This window comes from Cavia porcellus, unplaced genomic scaffold (genome assembly GCF_034190915.1).
Source record: "Cavia porcellus strain 051 isolate PalLab524CR breed Dunkin Hartley unplaced genomic scaffold, mCavPor4.1 scaffold_1, whole genome shotgun sequence".
In the NCBI taxonomy this organism is placed as follows: domain Eukaryota; kingdom Metazoa; phylum Chordata; class Mammalia; order Rodentia; family Caviidae; genus Cavia; species Cavia porcellus.
In genome coordinates, this window is record NW_026947484.1 from 162,707,992 (window position 1) to 162,726,173 (window position 18,182).

Sequence of the window (18,182 nt, forward strand, 5' to 3'; positions counted from 1 at the left end):
TTTTGCAGATGTAAAAAGTGGAACTAAGACATATGAAATGGTTTGCCCAAAACTTAAAGTCTGTTGAAAAAAATGCTGTAATCTTTGTTTCTTTTTTTCAAGTATTTTAATTTTTACTATGAATATTTTACTTTGAAAAATTCAATGATGTAGCAGAAATGATTTATTTAAAAATTAAGATATAAAATTGGGCTTTAAAATTATAGCTATAAAACACAAAACTATAAATACAAACTAATATACAGCTTTATGAATCGAAGAAAGTAATCCAGGGTACTCACAGAAACTGACCGCCTCCCTAGCTCTGGCCACCTTCAGCCTCCTTGTGGTTCTGCTACAAAGGAGCACTTTAGAGACGGAATCGTGTTTCACAGGTGAGCTTACATTTGGATGACAGATAAAGGACAGGTCAGGTTAATGCTAAGAAACCAAATTTTACAGGAGATTTCAACAGTAAAATCTCAGGAGTCTTAGGCAGGTCAAACACCAGCAAGAGGGACTTTGATGTCATGAGGTATTTGTCCTGCCTTCCTGACCTCCCTTCGGGAGGTGCCAACCATCCTGCTGATGAGATAAAAGGTCCTGTGTAAACCACTGAAGTAATTATGACACAAGCCACGGGCCCTCTCACACCTTCCCAGCACTGCTTCTGAGCTTATTAATTTTGTGGAGGAACAGAGTGGCGAGGAGACATTTGGTAAGAAATGAGTTTTTGATAGAGCTGGAATTCTTCCCAGGCGTTTGTTCACTCAGTCCTATATTGGCTTTTTATATGCACGCTCCTGAAATAGACCAGGCATCTTCCTATGTTTTTTTTCTCCTTTTCCTTTCAAATTAATTGGGGCAAATGGACAGAATGACTTTTAAAGTGGTCTCTTCCTCTCTCATACATTGAATGATAGCGAACAGCTTTTAAAGATACATTCATGAGAGCAAAACAAAACCTTTTACAGGGGACATAAGCACTTCATACTGGGTCTCTCGATCATTGCTGTAGTTTAATACAAATCATCTCAGTTCATTAAGATGTTATTATTACATGAGAGTAAATGAGTGATATTGTTCTCCGGTATACTGAGTTGTCACTATGTGAATATCATAAACGTATTTCTTTATAAGCCCATGTGTACTCTGACTTTTTCAAATCAGTACGTCACTATTCATATTCCTTACCCAGAAATGCTTTCAGAAAATAAAAATTAGTTTCTGTTTCACCAATCAAGTCTGACAATAATACAAATGTTTATGTATGTTCAGAGATTTAGGAAGATAATAAAGCAGCAGCATCCGTTATGAGTTATGGTGCACGAAATATTGTGTTAAGCACTTTACTACATTAAATCAAAAGATAGATCGCTAGTAGGTGAGACAGACAAGTTTTTAAAATTAAACTAACACTCGAGAATATTTGAAGGTAAGGCTATTTTATCCAATTTGCAAATGAAGGAGCTTCAGCTGAAGACAGTTCATTGGTCAGCCTAAAATTTCAACATTAAGTCTAGAGAAAATACTGATGTTGAACCTGGCTTCCTTGACTTTAAGTTAAGTAGCACAAAACAAAGATTATGTTAAAAGTAAGGTTCCAAATTAAAAACAACAAGATTTGCTAAAATAAACCTCAAAAGTATGCAATGATATAATATAAGACATTATATCATGCTCAACACAAATGATACAAGTTTTATGCTTTCAGAAAAAGAAATTACCTGCTTTCATGGAAAAGGAAATTTGCAGCCTGCAGAGACATAATTTAGAAGCTCTTCAAGTGCCTAAGACCAACCAATTATCCTAATGGAAAGTCATAAACTATTACAGATCCTTCTCACCTCCCCTTTTATTTCAACGGTTTACTTAAAAAAACAAAGGGCTTCAAATTTATTTATAACCTGTTAATATGTTAGCACGTGGATAAGAAGACCATAATGGTAAGTAAAATAAGTCAGACACACACACTTATTGTGTGGTGTCTCTTATATGAGAAACCCAAAATACCAATAAATTCAACAGCAAAATACAAGACAGATCATAGGAAACAGGGAGATAGGGACACGGACCATATGGGGACGTGGAGAAACTGACAGAGAGAGAATCACGATGTGCCATGGACATGGACCACCTCCTTACAACAAAAACACACATGATGTATGGCAAATGTGGACTAAAAACAGCAAAAACTAACCAAAGGGAGTTAACAAGAGTTCGAACTGTTAAATGGGACATGGGGACATCCTGGTGGAACAGACACAGTTGCATACCTTAAAACCCATACTACTGCTGCCCAGCTGAATGCGTTCTCTTCAGCCAAAAGTAAACAGGGTGTTTATGGACTCTGCATATGGAAAGGGATCCAGAGGCAAGTACGGAGCCAGATTAACAATGGGTAATTCCAGGCAAAGCGTACTCAGTGGACTCTCCACGCAATGGTTTGAAATTTTAAATGCTCGCTACCAGTGACCTTGTTGGACCAACAGATACTTTCATTCTCTTCGTTTCCCCAACTTCCAGTGCTGTGCAGTTAGACACACAGAATCTGGGAATTTCTGTGTCTTTATTGAGCAGAGACACACAGGTTTCATTTTTCACTGCCCTCGTTCTCTCTTAAGGAGGTGGATTTGAAGCACTTGGTGCTTACGGAATCTACACAAGAATCGCCAGCTTCCTAAGCCTGTGGTTACCCACGTTGCCTTGCTGGATCCAGGACAGGAAGCAGACAGTCCTCATGTTTTCAAAGAATCCTCCAATGATACCCGGACACTGATGTCCAGAAAACATAGAAAGAGGTTCTCCTAGAGCCACACCACGGCCTGTCTCTCTAATTGGCAACAGCCTGAACAGAGTTGGATGAGGAGCACAAGTCTGGCACTTCCAGATGACACACAGTGCCACAAGAATTCTCTTGCACAAAAGATCTTTGGACATGGTCCTTACTAGTCTTTCTCTGAAGACAAAATGCCTAAGTTCCAGCAAGAAGCAACCTGAAAAAGTCACCAGGTTACTTTTTTTTTTTTTTTTTTAACTTAACACACAGTGGTATCTGTGTTGATCAAGTTCCCATGAGTGACACAAGTCCCCAGCCTCCTGGGTGGATAAAAGGAGACAGAACCAAGTGAAAAGTTCTACACTTGTGCCGACAAGCCCTGACTTCTGTATTCCCGGGGGCAATCCCATAAAAACTCAGATCGCTGCAGCTTTTAGTATTGCAAATGTCACAAAAATATAGATGATTGAATATTCTAATTTGTAATAAGTAAACACTCTGCAGTCGAAATAACAAACCAGTTGCTCTGTTTGCAACCTCACTCAGATGGTGAAGGAGAGGTGTGTGGCACTTTCCTGAGTGGAAGCACCAACTGTGCCATCAGAGACAGGAATAATAACCAAACAAATAACTGTTCGGGGTTTTAGACAGATGGTGACTTGTAATAATACTACAGGTTGGGTAGAGTGATTGGTTCACAGCAGCTTCATTAAACAGGCTGCCATGCAGAACACTTAGCCCTGGTGAGATCTAATTAAACCTGCATCCAAAAGTCAGAGCGCAAAACAGGAAGCAAGTTAGAGGAACTCTTCTGGCAAAAGGTGAGCACAGGTATGAAGGGATGGATGGAGTAAGGACACTCACAGGATAAGTATCTCTCCTCCTCCTCCTTCTCATTCATAGCAAAGTACAGATGATCTCAGGATAAAGAATAGGAAATAGAAATCATATGCATGCTTCTTTTTATTTTTCTCAACAAATATATATTTAATCACAGGCTTTCCTGTGTGTTCCAAGACACAAAAACAGGACAGAATCGATGCCCTCTTACAATTTAGTAGAGATGCTAGATGATGAAAAAGCAATGTAACAAGCAAGCATGCTACAATTTTCAGGTAATAGGTGTCAAGAAGAAAAATAAAAGCCAAGCATGGCAGTGCCTGCCTGTGACTCCAGCAGTGTGGGAGGCTGATGCACAAGGATCACAAGTTCAGGCCCAGCTGGAGCAACACAGCAATTAGTGAGACCCTGTCTTTAAAGGGACTGAGAAGAGGCCGGTGATTTAGCTCAGCAGCGTAAGTGCCTGCTTGGCAAACTCAAGCTCGTGAGTGTGATCCCCGGTGCCAAAAAAATTTTTAAAAACTAATAAAAGGACTGAGAATGCTGTCAGTGTAAACTCCAGTGCCCACACACACAAACAGCAGGGGCTGAGGGCAGAGTCAGCCTGACACCGGACCACCAGGGCTTCCTGGCACAGGTAAGGGTTCAGACTCTCCTGTGAGGACCACTTAGATGCCCCTAGCATAAAGCTGTGGTGCTTGACAATGATGCAAAAGAAGGAAACTCTTTGAAACTCAAGGAGAAAAGCTGGGAGATCATGAAAGAGGGAGAAATGGAAAAAGCAAGCAAATAGAATTTGTAAAAGGTGTTTGGAGTCAGGCAGTAAGCAAGCTTCCAGGACCTCCTTCTGGCCTTCCTCCTCAGGGTTTTCACTGTCTCTGTGCAAGGCCCTTTTTACCATAAGTCTTTTAAAAATCCAATATATTGAAGACCCGAGGAACCTAAATGGCCAGGAAGATGCCATTTATAGACTGACTGATAAAATGCCTGCTTTGATGAAAGTAGCAGACTCAAGCTATGTGGCATAGGTTTCTCCTGGCCTTCGATTCAAGTGAGACAATTCCCATTTTAAAAAGGAAACACATGAGGAGATTTCAGTTAAAGCAAAATGCAAAACACGTCTAGTGCAGTAGGGCTTAGATGACAGGGTTTCTGCCGACCCAGCCATCATTCCAGGCACGTGGGTAATGACAACTCGGGACACACGTGGGGCATAGTCACAGCTAGAGCATCCTGCTGTAGCCAAAGGACACAAGGAATACCAAGTTCACGAACTTTCTTCCCATTTACCATGAACAGTAACTGGTCAAATCATAAAGGAACGTCATGAGCACAGGTCGCATTGAACTGGGACACAGAATACAACTAGACGTTATTACCTCTCAAACGCACGCGCTGCTTCTCCCCTTGCATCTAACCTCCTTGTCCTCCAATTCTTTCCTCACACTTTCTCCAAACCCCAAGGAGAAACCGAGGCTCTCTGCCACTGAGAGGCAAAAGCCCCACGTCCCGTAATGATCCTAGAACCTCAGGCTGTGGTTCCCTATGATGTGCACGGCCGTGCTTTCTGTCTTTCTCACTTGCCATCCTGTAAGGTAACCCCAAGAGCATGCAGGCTCCCCATGCTGAGACTACCTTCAGTTCAGCCACTGTCATGAAATACTCCTTTGGCCAATCATGTACACCCTCTGCCCTTCCTTCCTTTGACTGTACAGTAGAACCATTAGCATGAGTTGAACCTCTATGATCCAAAAATTCAAAATCTGAAAGACTTTGCATCCCAAGCATTTCACATAGGTTATGACCAGACTGCAGTACATAAACCACGGGCTTGTTTTAGGGTAAAATGTTCAAAGACATTTTGAAGGATGTCAGACACGTTATAAATGCTGAATAAATAACAGACTCACTGTTTCTTTCCTTATTATGCCTTGGCCAAAAATTACCCTTTCTTCTCATTCACTGCCTGGACTCTCCTATTCACCCTCCAGACCCTACATGAGGGGAATCTCGTCTCTATGCCTCCCTCGCCCACTGGCTCACGGTCTGGTGATGGTCATGTCTCCTGTGGCCTCTGCCACCTTGACCATCACACCTTGATGGCATTACTCATACTCTTCTGGCTCACTGAAAGTTATAAGCTTGTCTTCCACCCAGTCTATGAGTTGAGGGCTCCTTCTCCTTCTCATTTTGTAACCACTAAGCCCGGTACGGGGCCCAGTACACCAAAGGACCTCAACAAATATTTTTCTTTGACTGATGCTCAATCAATAAACATGCAGAACCTTGGACATCTCTCAAAAATATTCAGTTTGCTAGGAAAGAATTCAAGTCAACTGAAGAGAAATACTAGACATAGGTTTGATAGATTTAGCAAAAAAACTGGGACTCACTGTATTCTACCCTCTGTGTGCCTGGAATCCACAGAAAGGTCAGGCGAGTGCTGTCTTTGGTTTCTTTTTGTTGCCTCCCCAGTGAGTCCAGCTTTGGCTCGCCACGTGTCCATTCCTTTACAACATGAACCGTGGCTCTGAATACTTTACATTCAAATAGCAAACACCAAAGCACCTATTGTGTGAATCTTTGTTAACACTAGACAAGAACTTCAAGACACAGGTGGACCTGAAGGCAGAAGAGGAAGAGGAAGGTGAACTCTGCGCATAGTACCTGCCTAGAAGCACACCAGCTGTCCTGCACAAGCTGCTCGGACACACGCTCCCTGCACAGGAGTCCAGGGACATAGGGTGGCCTCGAGAGCACCAGCGGCAGCTTTGTTCACCAACGAGAATGGAAGACTGAGGCGGGCGCGTCAGCACATGGGAAAAGGCTGAAAAGCTGCACCCAGCACGACAAGTGTCAGACAAGACAATAGGGCACTGCGCATCCCCGGCAGGGTGACACTGGGCCTAGGAAGTCATTGTCTCAGATTTGGACTTGGAGCTAAATGACTGGATGACCTCAGGATGCCAGCCGTCATCTCCCAATTCCCTTCCAGCAATACTGAACATCCATGTGTACCCTGCAGAGGGGGACATGCTCCTCATCCAGCTGTCCCCATGTTATCTAACGAGGAATATGGTACCCGGGTTAGAATTTAAAGCAGAATTAGAAAATTTCAAAATCATGGTTCAGAGTCAAAACAGTGATTAACTGCACAGAAATACTGAGAAGCCGTTCAGAAGCTCAGAATACTTTTTATATCTGCAACGTAAAACACTGAAAGAACCTATATTTGGAGTATGAACCGTAAGTGAGATTATACGTGTGAATGTTCTAGTAAAGAATATAAAATGCAGCAGGTGCTGCGAACCATGTAGGTTGAATCGGAATCTTTCTCTTTCCTTGTTTCACAGAAGAGCTCAGTTATAGATGTTGAGGGAATTGAAAAAAAAAACCCTGGGACCAATTGATGGTGCTCTTCAGATTTATGCAGATTCTTACAAGTCTTTTCTTACTATCTTTAGAGGGGGAAAGATTGTATATTGCATAAAAATTATATAGATTATGGGGGCTGGGAATTTAGCTCAGTGGCATAAGCGCCTGCCTTGCAAGTGTGCGGTCATGAGTTCAATCCCTGGTACCGATAAAAAGAAAAAGACAAAAAATTATATAGATTATGAGGAAGAATTCTCTAACAAGTGACTAGGAAGTTACCTGTTGTACCAAGAAAAGTGAGGAAAATGCCTTCTCTGTAGTCTGAAGAATAGGGGAGGTTCCCACATATCAGAGATGGGTGACTGATATTCCCTCCAAGGGTACAAGACAGTAATGAGGTGATTGTCCAAGCTCCCTCCAGATTTGGGGCCGTGTATGTATTCTGATTAGTGAAGGCACAATGAATATCTCTGTTTCTTCAGATATCTCAAAAACAATCTCAAAGGCAGAATTTCATAAATGTCCCCCAAATCTTCTGCCACACTTTGGGTTTTCAAAATCAGAACTATACATTCATATCACAAAAGTATGAAGTTACAAGTAACTGAAGATAAAAAGCTGTTCAATGGGTCAAGAGATAAACAACACCCTCCTCATTGTTTAGATCCTTCATGAAAATTACTTTAATCTTGAAGTTGGAATCAAAACAATCCAATCTTCTAAACAGAAGTCTACTGTCTACTGTAAAGTAATAACACATTTTCAGAGACTTCTAAGTGCGTATCTTGGAATTTCTAACTCAAATGCATGGTTTGGAAAACACCAATCATCGATCATGCAAGGCTGGTGACATTTCATCATGAAAAAGAGGCAAAAATAAAGCACTTCTGCTCTGATGTCTGCATGCAACTATTGCCCACAGCAGGCAAAAAAAAGCAGCACATACTTTTTTAAGATTAGGGAGTCATTCCAATACATAAGATACATGCAAATTTTCTAAGTAGAGATTGTCATTACATATTTTATAAAAGTGAATTTGAAAAACATTAAGCAGATACTCAGATAAGAAAACAGAAATAATTATGTATAGACTTAGGAGCTGGGAACAGACTACATACAGCTTTACTAAGAAACCTAAGAAGGGGAGTTCTGTGAATTGGAAGAAAGAAAAAGGCGAAAATGAATCATGGTCACAGCTAAAGTTATTTTATAAGTTAGATGATTAGCAAATTCCTTTAGTATATTTTGGAGAACATTATACCAAACCCATGTGCTTTCTTTTATGGCAGTTGTGAAAAATTTTATTTTATCTCACATAAAAGAAAATCATTTTATTAGCATAACTGATCTGATATCATTAAGTGGTTCTTTTTGCAAACTGCTGCAAGAAACTTTGTATAAGGCATGTGGGAAACTGGTTCTTTAATCATTCTAAATTTTGGTTCTTTCAGAAAGTAAAAAGAATCGCTAGTATTTATAGCTCACTGTTCCTAGTACATCAAAAATTTATTCTGAGAAAAAGAAAGGTCACATTATTATAGTCAGAAACCAAAATGATACACTAAAAAAAGTATCACCAAGGTTTTAAGAATATTTATCATTCTTTGAGAACTAGTTATCTAAAATTAAAATGTCCTTATGGTCAAAACAATTGTTTAATATTCCCTTGAGTAGTTAAGACATATGAATCTATTAGCTAGCTGAATGTTTCCTTTTTTATGAGATCTAACTGACAATATAACTATTTATCTTCCCTATGCAGATCTGTCACTCAGAAAACCTGATTAAAATAGACATATGTTAGAGGTGAGGTAAAGTAGGAGGGGCTTTTTCAAAGGAGTAATATTTTTATGTAAACCTTCTCTTCCTACACATGCTACCCATTGGTAGGTTTTTGAAAAACTAACCACATATGTTCCACAAGTAATAGATTACAATTAATAGCAAGATTTACTTCACCATGAAGATGACCAAAACAATATCCAATAAAGCAACTACATACTCAACAGTCCCAGGCAAAAGACATAACTACATCATAACTAGCCAGGTAAAGTACATGATAGCTAAATACATGGTGGTCACCAAAATCCAGCTATAGCCTTGTGAGGTAACTCTAATTTGCCAATGAATTATACAAGAGATTAGGCAGACAAACATTTACAGAAATGAGTCAAGGGACTATTCATTTTTAAAAGCCAGGTATCTTCATTTATGATGTTGGTTAGCAACCTAGCATGGAGACAGAGAAGCCGAGTTAGCTCCCTGCACTGCTATAGACCCTATTAAATCAATCTCAGATGATCGACTTTGGAGGGTACCTTAGGCTGAAAGGAAATAGATCTTTCAAGGAAATCTGCAGTGGCCTGGGTTCATCAAGTGCAGGGACTCTAGCTTCCTGTGTGTTTCCGTACATTTCCTAGGTACTGGTTGCAGGAGGCCCTATGAGTATGTTTGCACCCCTGGAACACATGTATGAAAGGTAGCAGACTCAGTGTGGTTTTAACAGAGGTTTCTCAAATCTATTTCACAGGCATTTCCAAAATGTCTGTACATTTTAAGTTATTGTTTAAAAACAAGAGGCTCTTGAAGATAACAGTAGTTTGAAAACGCAGATCAAAGAAATCATGCCATTTCAGAAGTGAGAATGCAGTATATCATTCCTTAACTCATATAAAACTAAAAGTCAACAAAATAAAACCTCACCATTTTATGCACTATAAACATGGGAAGGCAGTGGATTAAGATAGTCTTGATACACAGCCTTAAGAAATAAATTAGAACTAAGATGAAAATATTTACTCTTGTACCAAAAGTATCCTATTAAAAACCATCCAAAATACACCACACAAACAAAAGAGCCACCTCTGGCTTCAACAGAGACCAAAATCTGATTCTTAAAAACTCCTTTATTCCACCATTTACCTTGAATCAACTGTGCCTTTTTAAAAGCTGTGCTCTCCGAGCTCCCTCCAGTCACAGCCTAGCACAGCGATTATCTAGCACACCCTGCCTTCACGCATGGTGCAGCTGCCCTGCTGTCCCCATGCACCCACACTTCTGGTATGCACTCAGAACCCACTCGCATGTTCTGCCTCCGAAATTTCAAATCTACTTGCTGATGCACGCACCGCGGATCCCCGTCCACCCCGGCTTACCACGTATGAGCCACGGTGAAGCGGCGCCGCTGCCGAATGCTCTTGTTCACCAGCAACTTTCTGAAAAAGCATGGGGAGTTCCTAGGCGAACTTCTCGGAGAGATTTTGGGGGACGTGGGTCTGTTTCCCGGCAGCCTGGGGAGCTCCAGTTCTAAGTGCATTTGCTCCTTGAAAGTCTTTATGCAAACGTCAGGCTCAGAAGCAGTAAGTTCCTTTGAGGAATTTTTGGCTGTCATGTCTTGTGCAAAGCGCTAGCTTTCACCGCCCAAAACAAACCCCTGGGACATAGCAGAGACCCTGCTGCAGGTGAGAAGGCTGAGCAGTCTGCAAACCCTTCTCGGCTTGGTTTGCTGAGCTGTGGTTCAGACAGAGGAGCCGCTCAGAGCGAGAGCAGCATGCTGGAAGAATGGCAAGCCAGGCTGTCACAGAGAGCTTTATCAGGCTGGCTTCGCCTCTGCAAATGCGCCGAAGCGCTTCCTATGTCAGTAGCTCCTCGTGGGTGAGGCTTGTCTGCGAGCTCCACACTGACGCTCCCTGAATTCATTCAGCTGAATATATCAACTCATGAAATATTCATAGGAGCTCCTGATAAAGCCTTTCCCTGTAGTCTCCTAAAAATCTTAGCCCACAAGCCACACTTGCTAGCAGATAGTAAGCAACGCCCAGTCACCTAGCCCTTTGTTTCCTTTGCACAGAGGCAGAACCAGAGTGGTCCCAGCAAGCTAATGTTTGAAGTCTTCATTCAGAATTATTTTGTTTTATAATGCACGCAACACAAACTCCACCTACCAAATGCTATTGGCCCCCGAGTATTTAAACAACAGCAGTTTCTCCCTTAAAAACACTCTCCATTGCTCAGATTCTCACAAAATTGGGGAGGCTCCCGTTTGTATCACAGGAAAGATGGATTAAGTCAAGGAGTGTCAGGAAGCCTTGCTAAAACTGCCTCGAAATTCCAGTTCTGAATCAAAGAGCTGATTTGCTGAAGTTTCTTATTTCCTCCCTTCCCCCCGGAAAATCTCAAACAGCAACAATTAAAAAAAAAAAAAAAAAAAAAGCCACTGAGCAGAGAAACATTGGATTTGGTTCATTCCCCTCAGGAATTTGAAGGCTAATTTTTATTCCAATAAGCATTTTGCTCGTTCTTCTGTTAAGATTCATTGTTCACAAGTTGCTCACAACCACACTCTATATTAGCTGCCAAGACTCACCTGATAGCCAAAGCTCCCCAGAATTGAAAAGGAGGTAACACTGGGGGCAGATGGATGCTCCCAATGATAATGTGAAATAAAAATTAGACAGTATGCATGCGTGTGTATGTGTGTGTGTGGGTGTGTGCAGGTTGGTGTAGAGGATATTGTAGGTCACTGTGCGGTATGCACACTTCAGAGTGTGTGTGTGTACTTTCTTGCCAAGGATTGTGCGTGAGTACCACAAGCAGCAGACACTGCAACCTGACATTTCACTTAGCCCTGGAATACACCTTCTACCCTTTCAAAGACACATGGAAGTAGAAACAATATTCTGATGCTTCATGTTCCTGGGTGTTTTAAATGTAACTATTAACAAGACCAACCTGATCTCAAATAAATCTGATGAAGATCTACAGGTAGTCAGCAAGAGTGGCAGACACGGAATGAGTCACAATGGGACTTCACTGCAAAAGGGACACACTCATTTTCTCCATGAAGGTGTGACGTCTGCCGGGCTTACACAGCCCTTTGTGTTTCTCATGTGCTCTGGTGAAAGATGAGCTAATTTCTAACAGGCTAAATAAGGCCAAATTGTCCCCACGGGTAGGAATGAGTGGATTGTACATCACCCATTCGGGAAGTGATTGAAGCATAACAGGGTTTAAACCACTGATTTACAGGTTATCAGTATTTACCTAACTAAAATACAGCATGAACAAAAGCACAGTTATGGCATTTGAGACTCATAGTGAATCTCAGTGATCACCTGGTTTTGCAAAATCTTTCAAAGGCAGCGAAACAGAGCTAGAGAAAGAAGGGACTTGTCCAAGGTCATAGGTTTGCCCACATTACAGCTGAAACTGAAGCCCATGTTTTCTGATTCCCAACTGAGTGCTCTGTAATGCAGTTATAAAGCTGTACCCTAACGAACTCTGCTACGTATTCGGAGCTATCCTGACCACCCCATTTGAGAAGATGGGCAGTTAGTAACATTATGAGAGAGAATATGGTCAAAATTACTTATTATCTGTTGGGTTATGAAATAAAATCAGAAACTTTCCCTCCAAAAATACCGTGATTTAATACTGGAATGAAAGATTTACGCTTCTGCAGTGACTCAGAGTGACTTGTAAGGAAAAAAAATAGCAATTTGAAGCCACAAAAGATATTTCTCATATTTACTTTTTGAAGCTGCCAAAATATACTAAACATTTTAGGAATTTCTTCCCAAACATATTATGACAAATTTCATGAGCCAGATTTAGCTGTATGTTCACTGGAGCTCAGACTAGGAAACACTGATGTAAACTCACCTAACATGGCACAATAGTGCAACTGCAACTGTTTTCCAATGTTATTGCCAGTTTATGTGTCACCTTGTGGCTTTCCATGTCACCATTCCACGTTGCCGACTGTCCCCGTACTCAGTTAAAACGGTTTTTAGAATTGACCTAAGAAATACAGTTCTCAAAAGCATGTAAAGCTTATTAACTCGGCCTCCCCTAGAAAAATTCAAGAATAGCAAAGGATGCTAACTGAAATGCAAAATTGAAAAGATAATCCAACTGTGTGCAAGTCTGGCTACTTTATCACTGGTAGAGGGGTAGGAATATGTTTACAGGTAAATCCATTAAAATCTGTGCCTAGAATCGAAATGCAAGAGGAAAACAGGACACAGTGTCAGATGCCAAAGCCAAAGAGAAATCAAGAAGATGGGAAACAGGAGACAGTAGGAGAAGACTAGAGCAAACGGACTGCTGCATTTCAACAGAGAACAGAAGAAAAGCAAACAGAGCCCATGTGTGGTCACAGCTCCCGGAGAGGGACTGATGAGCAGAACAAAACCTTTCTGTCCACACGGAATCCTTAGTCCGTGATATCTCAAAAGCAGAAATGAGTGATTTTCAATTCACCAGTGGTTAAATATCTGCCCTGAGTAATTATTTGAGAACCTCAACTCCAGCTACGTCTTCCAGTCACATAACAAAATTTCTGCTATCTATAATTTTTTAAAACAATAAGAATCAGGAACTTACCATAGTAAAAACACCATTAAATGTGTTAAATAAAATAAGCAATAATACTAATAATGTAGCAAATATTACAGACAAATTGAGGACACTTCAGTTTTGCTAAATGGAAACAGGGGGCCAATTAATTATAACCAAAGAGAATTATAGATTTGCAATACGAGTATGATAACATTGTTTAAAATGTTTTTAAAGGTTCAATGACTTTGTAATAAAATTATTTGCGATTAACATAATTATATTCTTTTATATTTGATAGCCTTTGAACTTTGAAAGTTGACCCAGAATAAATTTTCCCTCCATGACACTTTTTCAACTCTCATAAAATCATTTTAAAGGCAGGAAATTTCAGTTTTTGTACAATAAGATTATATATACCTGGCACAACAGCAAACTCAAAATAACACTGCTCTCATTTCCTGCAAATGCAAAGCCAGATATTTGAGAAGACAGATGAATCTGAGTTATTTGTAGGAAGATGGATGCACCTCGAGACCAAAATGCTAAGTGGAATAAATCAGACACGGAAGGTTAAATATCACATGGTTCCTCTTAGACGAGAAACCCGAAGCATAAATAATGCAAAGAGGAAAATAAAGGATAGATGATAGGAAGCAGGGAGGTAAATACTTTGTGGATACAAAAGGGGATTTGGCGACACAGGGCAGATCAGAGGCAGGAGGGCAGGGAGGAGAGAGAGGCGATGGTGTCATCTGTGTATGTACCAACACTCCGTGGCAAAAGCATTTCTTATGTGAGGCAAACACACTAATAAAAAAGGAAAGAAAAAGTAAGAGAAAAGAGTTAAGGCTATCACCACGAACAGTGAAATCATCAATTAGGTCTCTATTTCACTAGCTCTTTTTGGCTAAAACTATACCCTCTGAGTGCCATCGTTACACTTGGTTGAGTTAAAGACACATAGATCCCTTCCCGCCCATCAAAGGCAACGTAGTGAGCTCAGAGCAGACACAAAACAGCTGAGTCCTCTCCAGTGATGTACGGCAGCGCCCAGGCCACTATATTTAACTCTACCACCACAAACCACAGACATTTTCTATTTCGGTTTGAAGAAATGGAGCTAGAGAATTATTCTAACATGACTGAAAAACACAGACAATATCCAACTGAATGAAAATAGCCCTCTAGTCGTGCTGGAAGCTCACTGTTAACTGGAGACTCTTCAGAATAAAAAGAAGATGGAGCTGGGTCATGTAGCTCAGGCATGGAGTGTGTGCCTTAAGCGTTCAAGACATCCATGACCACAAATAAATGAGGGTTATAGAGGTGGGACTGACATTACATGAGACCTCCTGAATTCCAGACATGGTAGTAAACTTTTTAATTTTTTTCCATTTGATCCTACATATATCAAAGGCTGTTGGAAGTCTTTGCTTTGTTTCCTCATGATATTCACTATTAGATCCTTCGGGGCTAGATGGAGTCTCACATGATATTTATATCTAGAATGTGAGATGGTAGAGTCTGGCAAAGAGCAGATACTCAACAGCTGATTATTGAATGTACATTATTTTGTCTGTCTTCAGATAAGAATGTCAAGACACAAAATAGCATAACTGTCAAAGAGCCAACGGAATAACCAAATCAGGCCTTCCCACTGCATAGCACCCATTTTATTACATTATACCAGTGCTACCTAAAATTTTTAAAAACAAATACAACCCATGGGTCAGAAAAAAGAATACCTGTCCCCAGAGTGTCTTAGCCTTAGAACTAGGAGTCGATCTTCACGAGCACCAGATGTCCTAGGTCTGAAGTTATCTACTATGTTATTTTTATAAGATGATGCGAGGTGAATGTTTCATTTTTATCCCTAGGATGCTGTCTGTCTACTCATCATAAGTAAGGTAATGCTGCGAAAGAGGTTTTAACCCGCACGCCTGGTACTGTGAGCTGATTCCTAGGGAAGAGGAAGCTTGTGGAATGGATACTTGAGCTAAGTATCATACGGCTCTCAGAGGTGGCACTATCAAGGGAGAAACAGACCTGATCTCCTCCTGCTCTCCCCTAACTCACTCTCCTCCAGCCACACCTGCCCTGTCCTTGTTCATCCACTATGCCACGCAAACTTCCTGTTCCCCAAGACATCTGCATGATTTATTTTTTCATCTGCTTCCAGTGTTTACCCAAATAGCGCTTGCTTGATGGAATCTTCCATAATGACCTTTTGAAAACTATAGTGTTTGCCAGCATATATTAAGTGGATATTAGTTATTTATTTACTATACATTTAGTACCCTAGAATTCAAGTTTTATGAGAGAAAGACCTTTGTTTGCTTCACTCTTCTACTCTCTACTGCAGGATAGTTTTTGTTTAACAGAAAATACTTCTATAAATATTAATTGAATGAATAAATGACCAATCTTCTAGAATGGAATGGGGAGGGAGATATTAAGCAAAACTAGAATGAACTCTCTCTCTCAAACTGGAGCTCATAAGAGCTAATGTTTACCATTTAACTATCACCTCTTTTAAACAAGATACATTGTTCTTATCTTCACTGCAGTGTAAAAGCAGGAGGCTGGTGTGTTGTCATCTCCATTCATGAGGTGACCCACTAGTAGAACACATTTTCCAAACTCCCTCCTCTGACAGCTTTCTGATTTCAGTAGAGTAATTAGGTGCCTCTTTCACAGGGCACATTCTGAGAAGGGAGATAACATAAAATAAGAATACTAAGGAAGTGCTTCTTTGTTTTCTAGGTCATTGTTAACATCAAGTTGCATTAGAGAGGATGAGTCAGATGCTTCAATGCAAGGAAACTGTTTGCATGGCAGAGTTTCTTAAAAGCCACCTCAAAGGAGGGTACTACCATTCCAAAGATAATACCACCCTGCCACCCAGCTGTCTGCGTGGATGATTTCCAAGGAATAAAATCTCAAAGACAAAGGAGAAAACGTTAGAAACTAAGGCATGAATAGAAAGACTTCTTACTTTTAAAATGAGTATCTTTTTAAAAAATTACTTTCTATCTTATCTGTCTCTGAAACAGGTAGAATGATACTGTATTAAACTACAGTTAAAATCTTTAAACGCAAATGCTTATTTATGTAAGTCCGGTGAACTGTGATGCGACAGATTACAGATGAGGTCAGCACACATCTAGGAGAAGCGAAATCCAATCCCCTCCAGCTCTCTGAAGATGAGAACAGTGTTAGGGATTCATTTTGTGTTTTCATTTACATGTGGGAGCTAGGACCACGTTATCACATTATCTAAGCCACATTATCTAAAAGTAATATTTCAGTAAGTTTTAATGAGTACAGAATACATATAAATATGAAGAATGCTTCAAATATTGTAAGAGCAAAGCCTCTTAACTTTATTTCAGAATCTGTTTATTCATTCTATAGAGTGTTAATTTGAAATCTGTTCATATTGGAGACCTTCGTCAGTTCAGCCACATTATGATGATGGGCTGCTGATTTTTAATGAAGAAAACAGAACACTGTCTACCAAGACTAGTCATGAAATTCTAGAGTTAAGAAGTAACTCCAATTTAATTTCACACAAATATTTTGTACCATCAAAACAACTCAGTATTAGCCTGGATAAAAACAAAGCCTTAAGACACGTGATACGGAAGCATCCTGAATTTTCTGGAAAGACTTTTAAAGAGAATCTATAGTTTTAGAAAGTTTTTTAGGTTACTTTTTGTCTCTTTCATTTTTTTAATTCACCATGCAATGACAGTGGCCTTTTGGGGGCACATCGCTTCACAACGATGTGCAGTTGGGGTACAGAAGAGCTCCAGCAACTACCCTCCCCAGCGGGAGCTCTCCACGTTATACCCTTAGAGAAAGTCTCCTCTCGTTCCTCATCTCGTCTCCTCACAACCCAACCTGTTCCCCATCACTGTAAATTTGTGTTTTCAGTATATCTTTTAAAGAGAACCAAATAGTATTTAAGATTTTCAGGACAACTTCTTTCACTCAGCCTAAAGTCTGAGAAGTTCAGCCCAGATGTAGGAACAGTTCACACGGTAGTCCACTGTCTTAATGTGCCAAGATATGTTTATTTGTTCACGTATTGAAAGACATCTGGGGCAATTCTGAAATGAAGTTGCACAAACACTCCCGTGTTTCTGTGGAAATGGGCTCTCACTGCTCCACGGTAAATACCCATGAGGGAAATTCCCAGGTGGTGTGGAAAGTGTAAGCCTCGTCCTTGTAACAAATGTCAGGCTGACTTCCAGACCAACTGCATTATTTCGTCTCCACCTGCAACGTCTGAGGGTAGTGGCTTCTCTCTAAGCTCTCCAGCACTTCTTACCTATGTTTTTAAAATTTCAGCCATTTCAATAGATGAGTGGTGTAACTTACTCTGATTTTCATTTACATTTCCCTGACAGCTAATGTTGACCATCCTCCCATTGCTTATGTGCCATCTACGTAACTTTTGGTTAAGTGTCTACTTAAGTTTTTGCCCATTTTTTAAGTTGGATTGATTCTTTTCTGTGCGAGTCTTCTCCCATCTTCCTGTTGGCAGGGGGTTAGGGTTAGGGTGAGGGTTAGGGCTGGGGTTGAGGTTGGTGTTCTCAAATACCTGCTCCATGCTCCAGTCAAAGCTACCTAAAGGAACAAAAAAATTGAAGAAAGATAGCACTCCTATCTTAACTAGGATCAGAACATTTTTCATTTTTTAGAATTTTAACATAGCATATGCACATATTAATCAAGAAAATATAAAAAAGTACTCTTCAATGAAAAAATAAAATTTCATAAAATTATTAGGGAATATCAACAGTTAATACACTGTGTACCATTATCCTTTTAAAAATGACCAAAATGTTACTCACAATGTAAATCC

At 40.3% G+C, this 18,182-nt stretch overlaps 1 protein-coding gene across 5 annotated transcripts in view; it reads right to left on the minus strand.

The window, feature by feature from the left end:
• Pde4b (phosphodiesterase 4B) overlaps positions 1 to 18,182 on the minus strand; it is a 526,060-nt gene that overhangs the window by 333,693 nt on the left and 174,185 nt on the right. The window contains exon 1 of one of the 5 annotated variants that reach the window (XM_063258995.1): positions 10,129 to 10,629. The exons of 3 other annotated variants lie outside the window; for them this stretch is intronic. In XM_063258995.1, coding sequence (XP_063115065.1) covers positions 10,129 to 10,364 — 236 coding nt within the window. In that variant the 5' untranslated portion in view covers positions 10,365 to 10,629. Of the gene's footprint in view, positions 1 to 10,128; positions 10,630 to 18,182 lie in introns of those variants that run through there. One more of the 5 variants, XM_063259012.1, reaches the window with a different exon arrangement.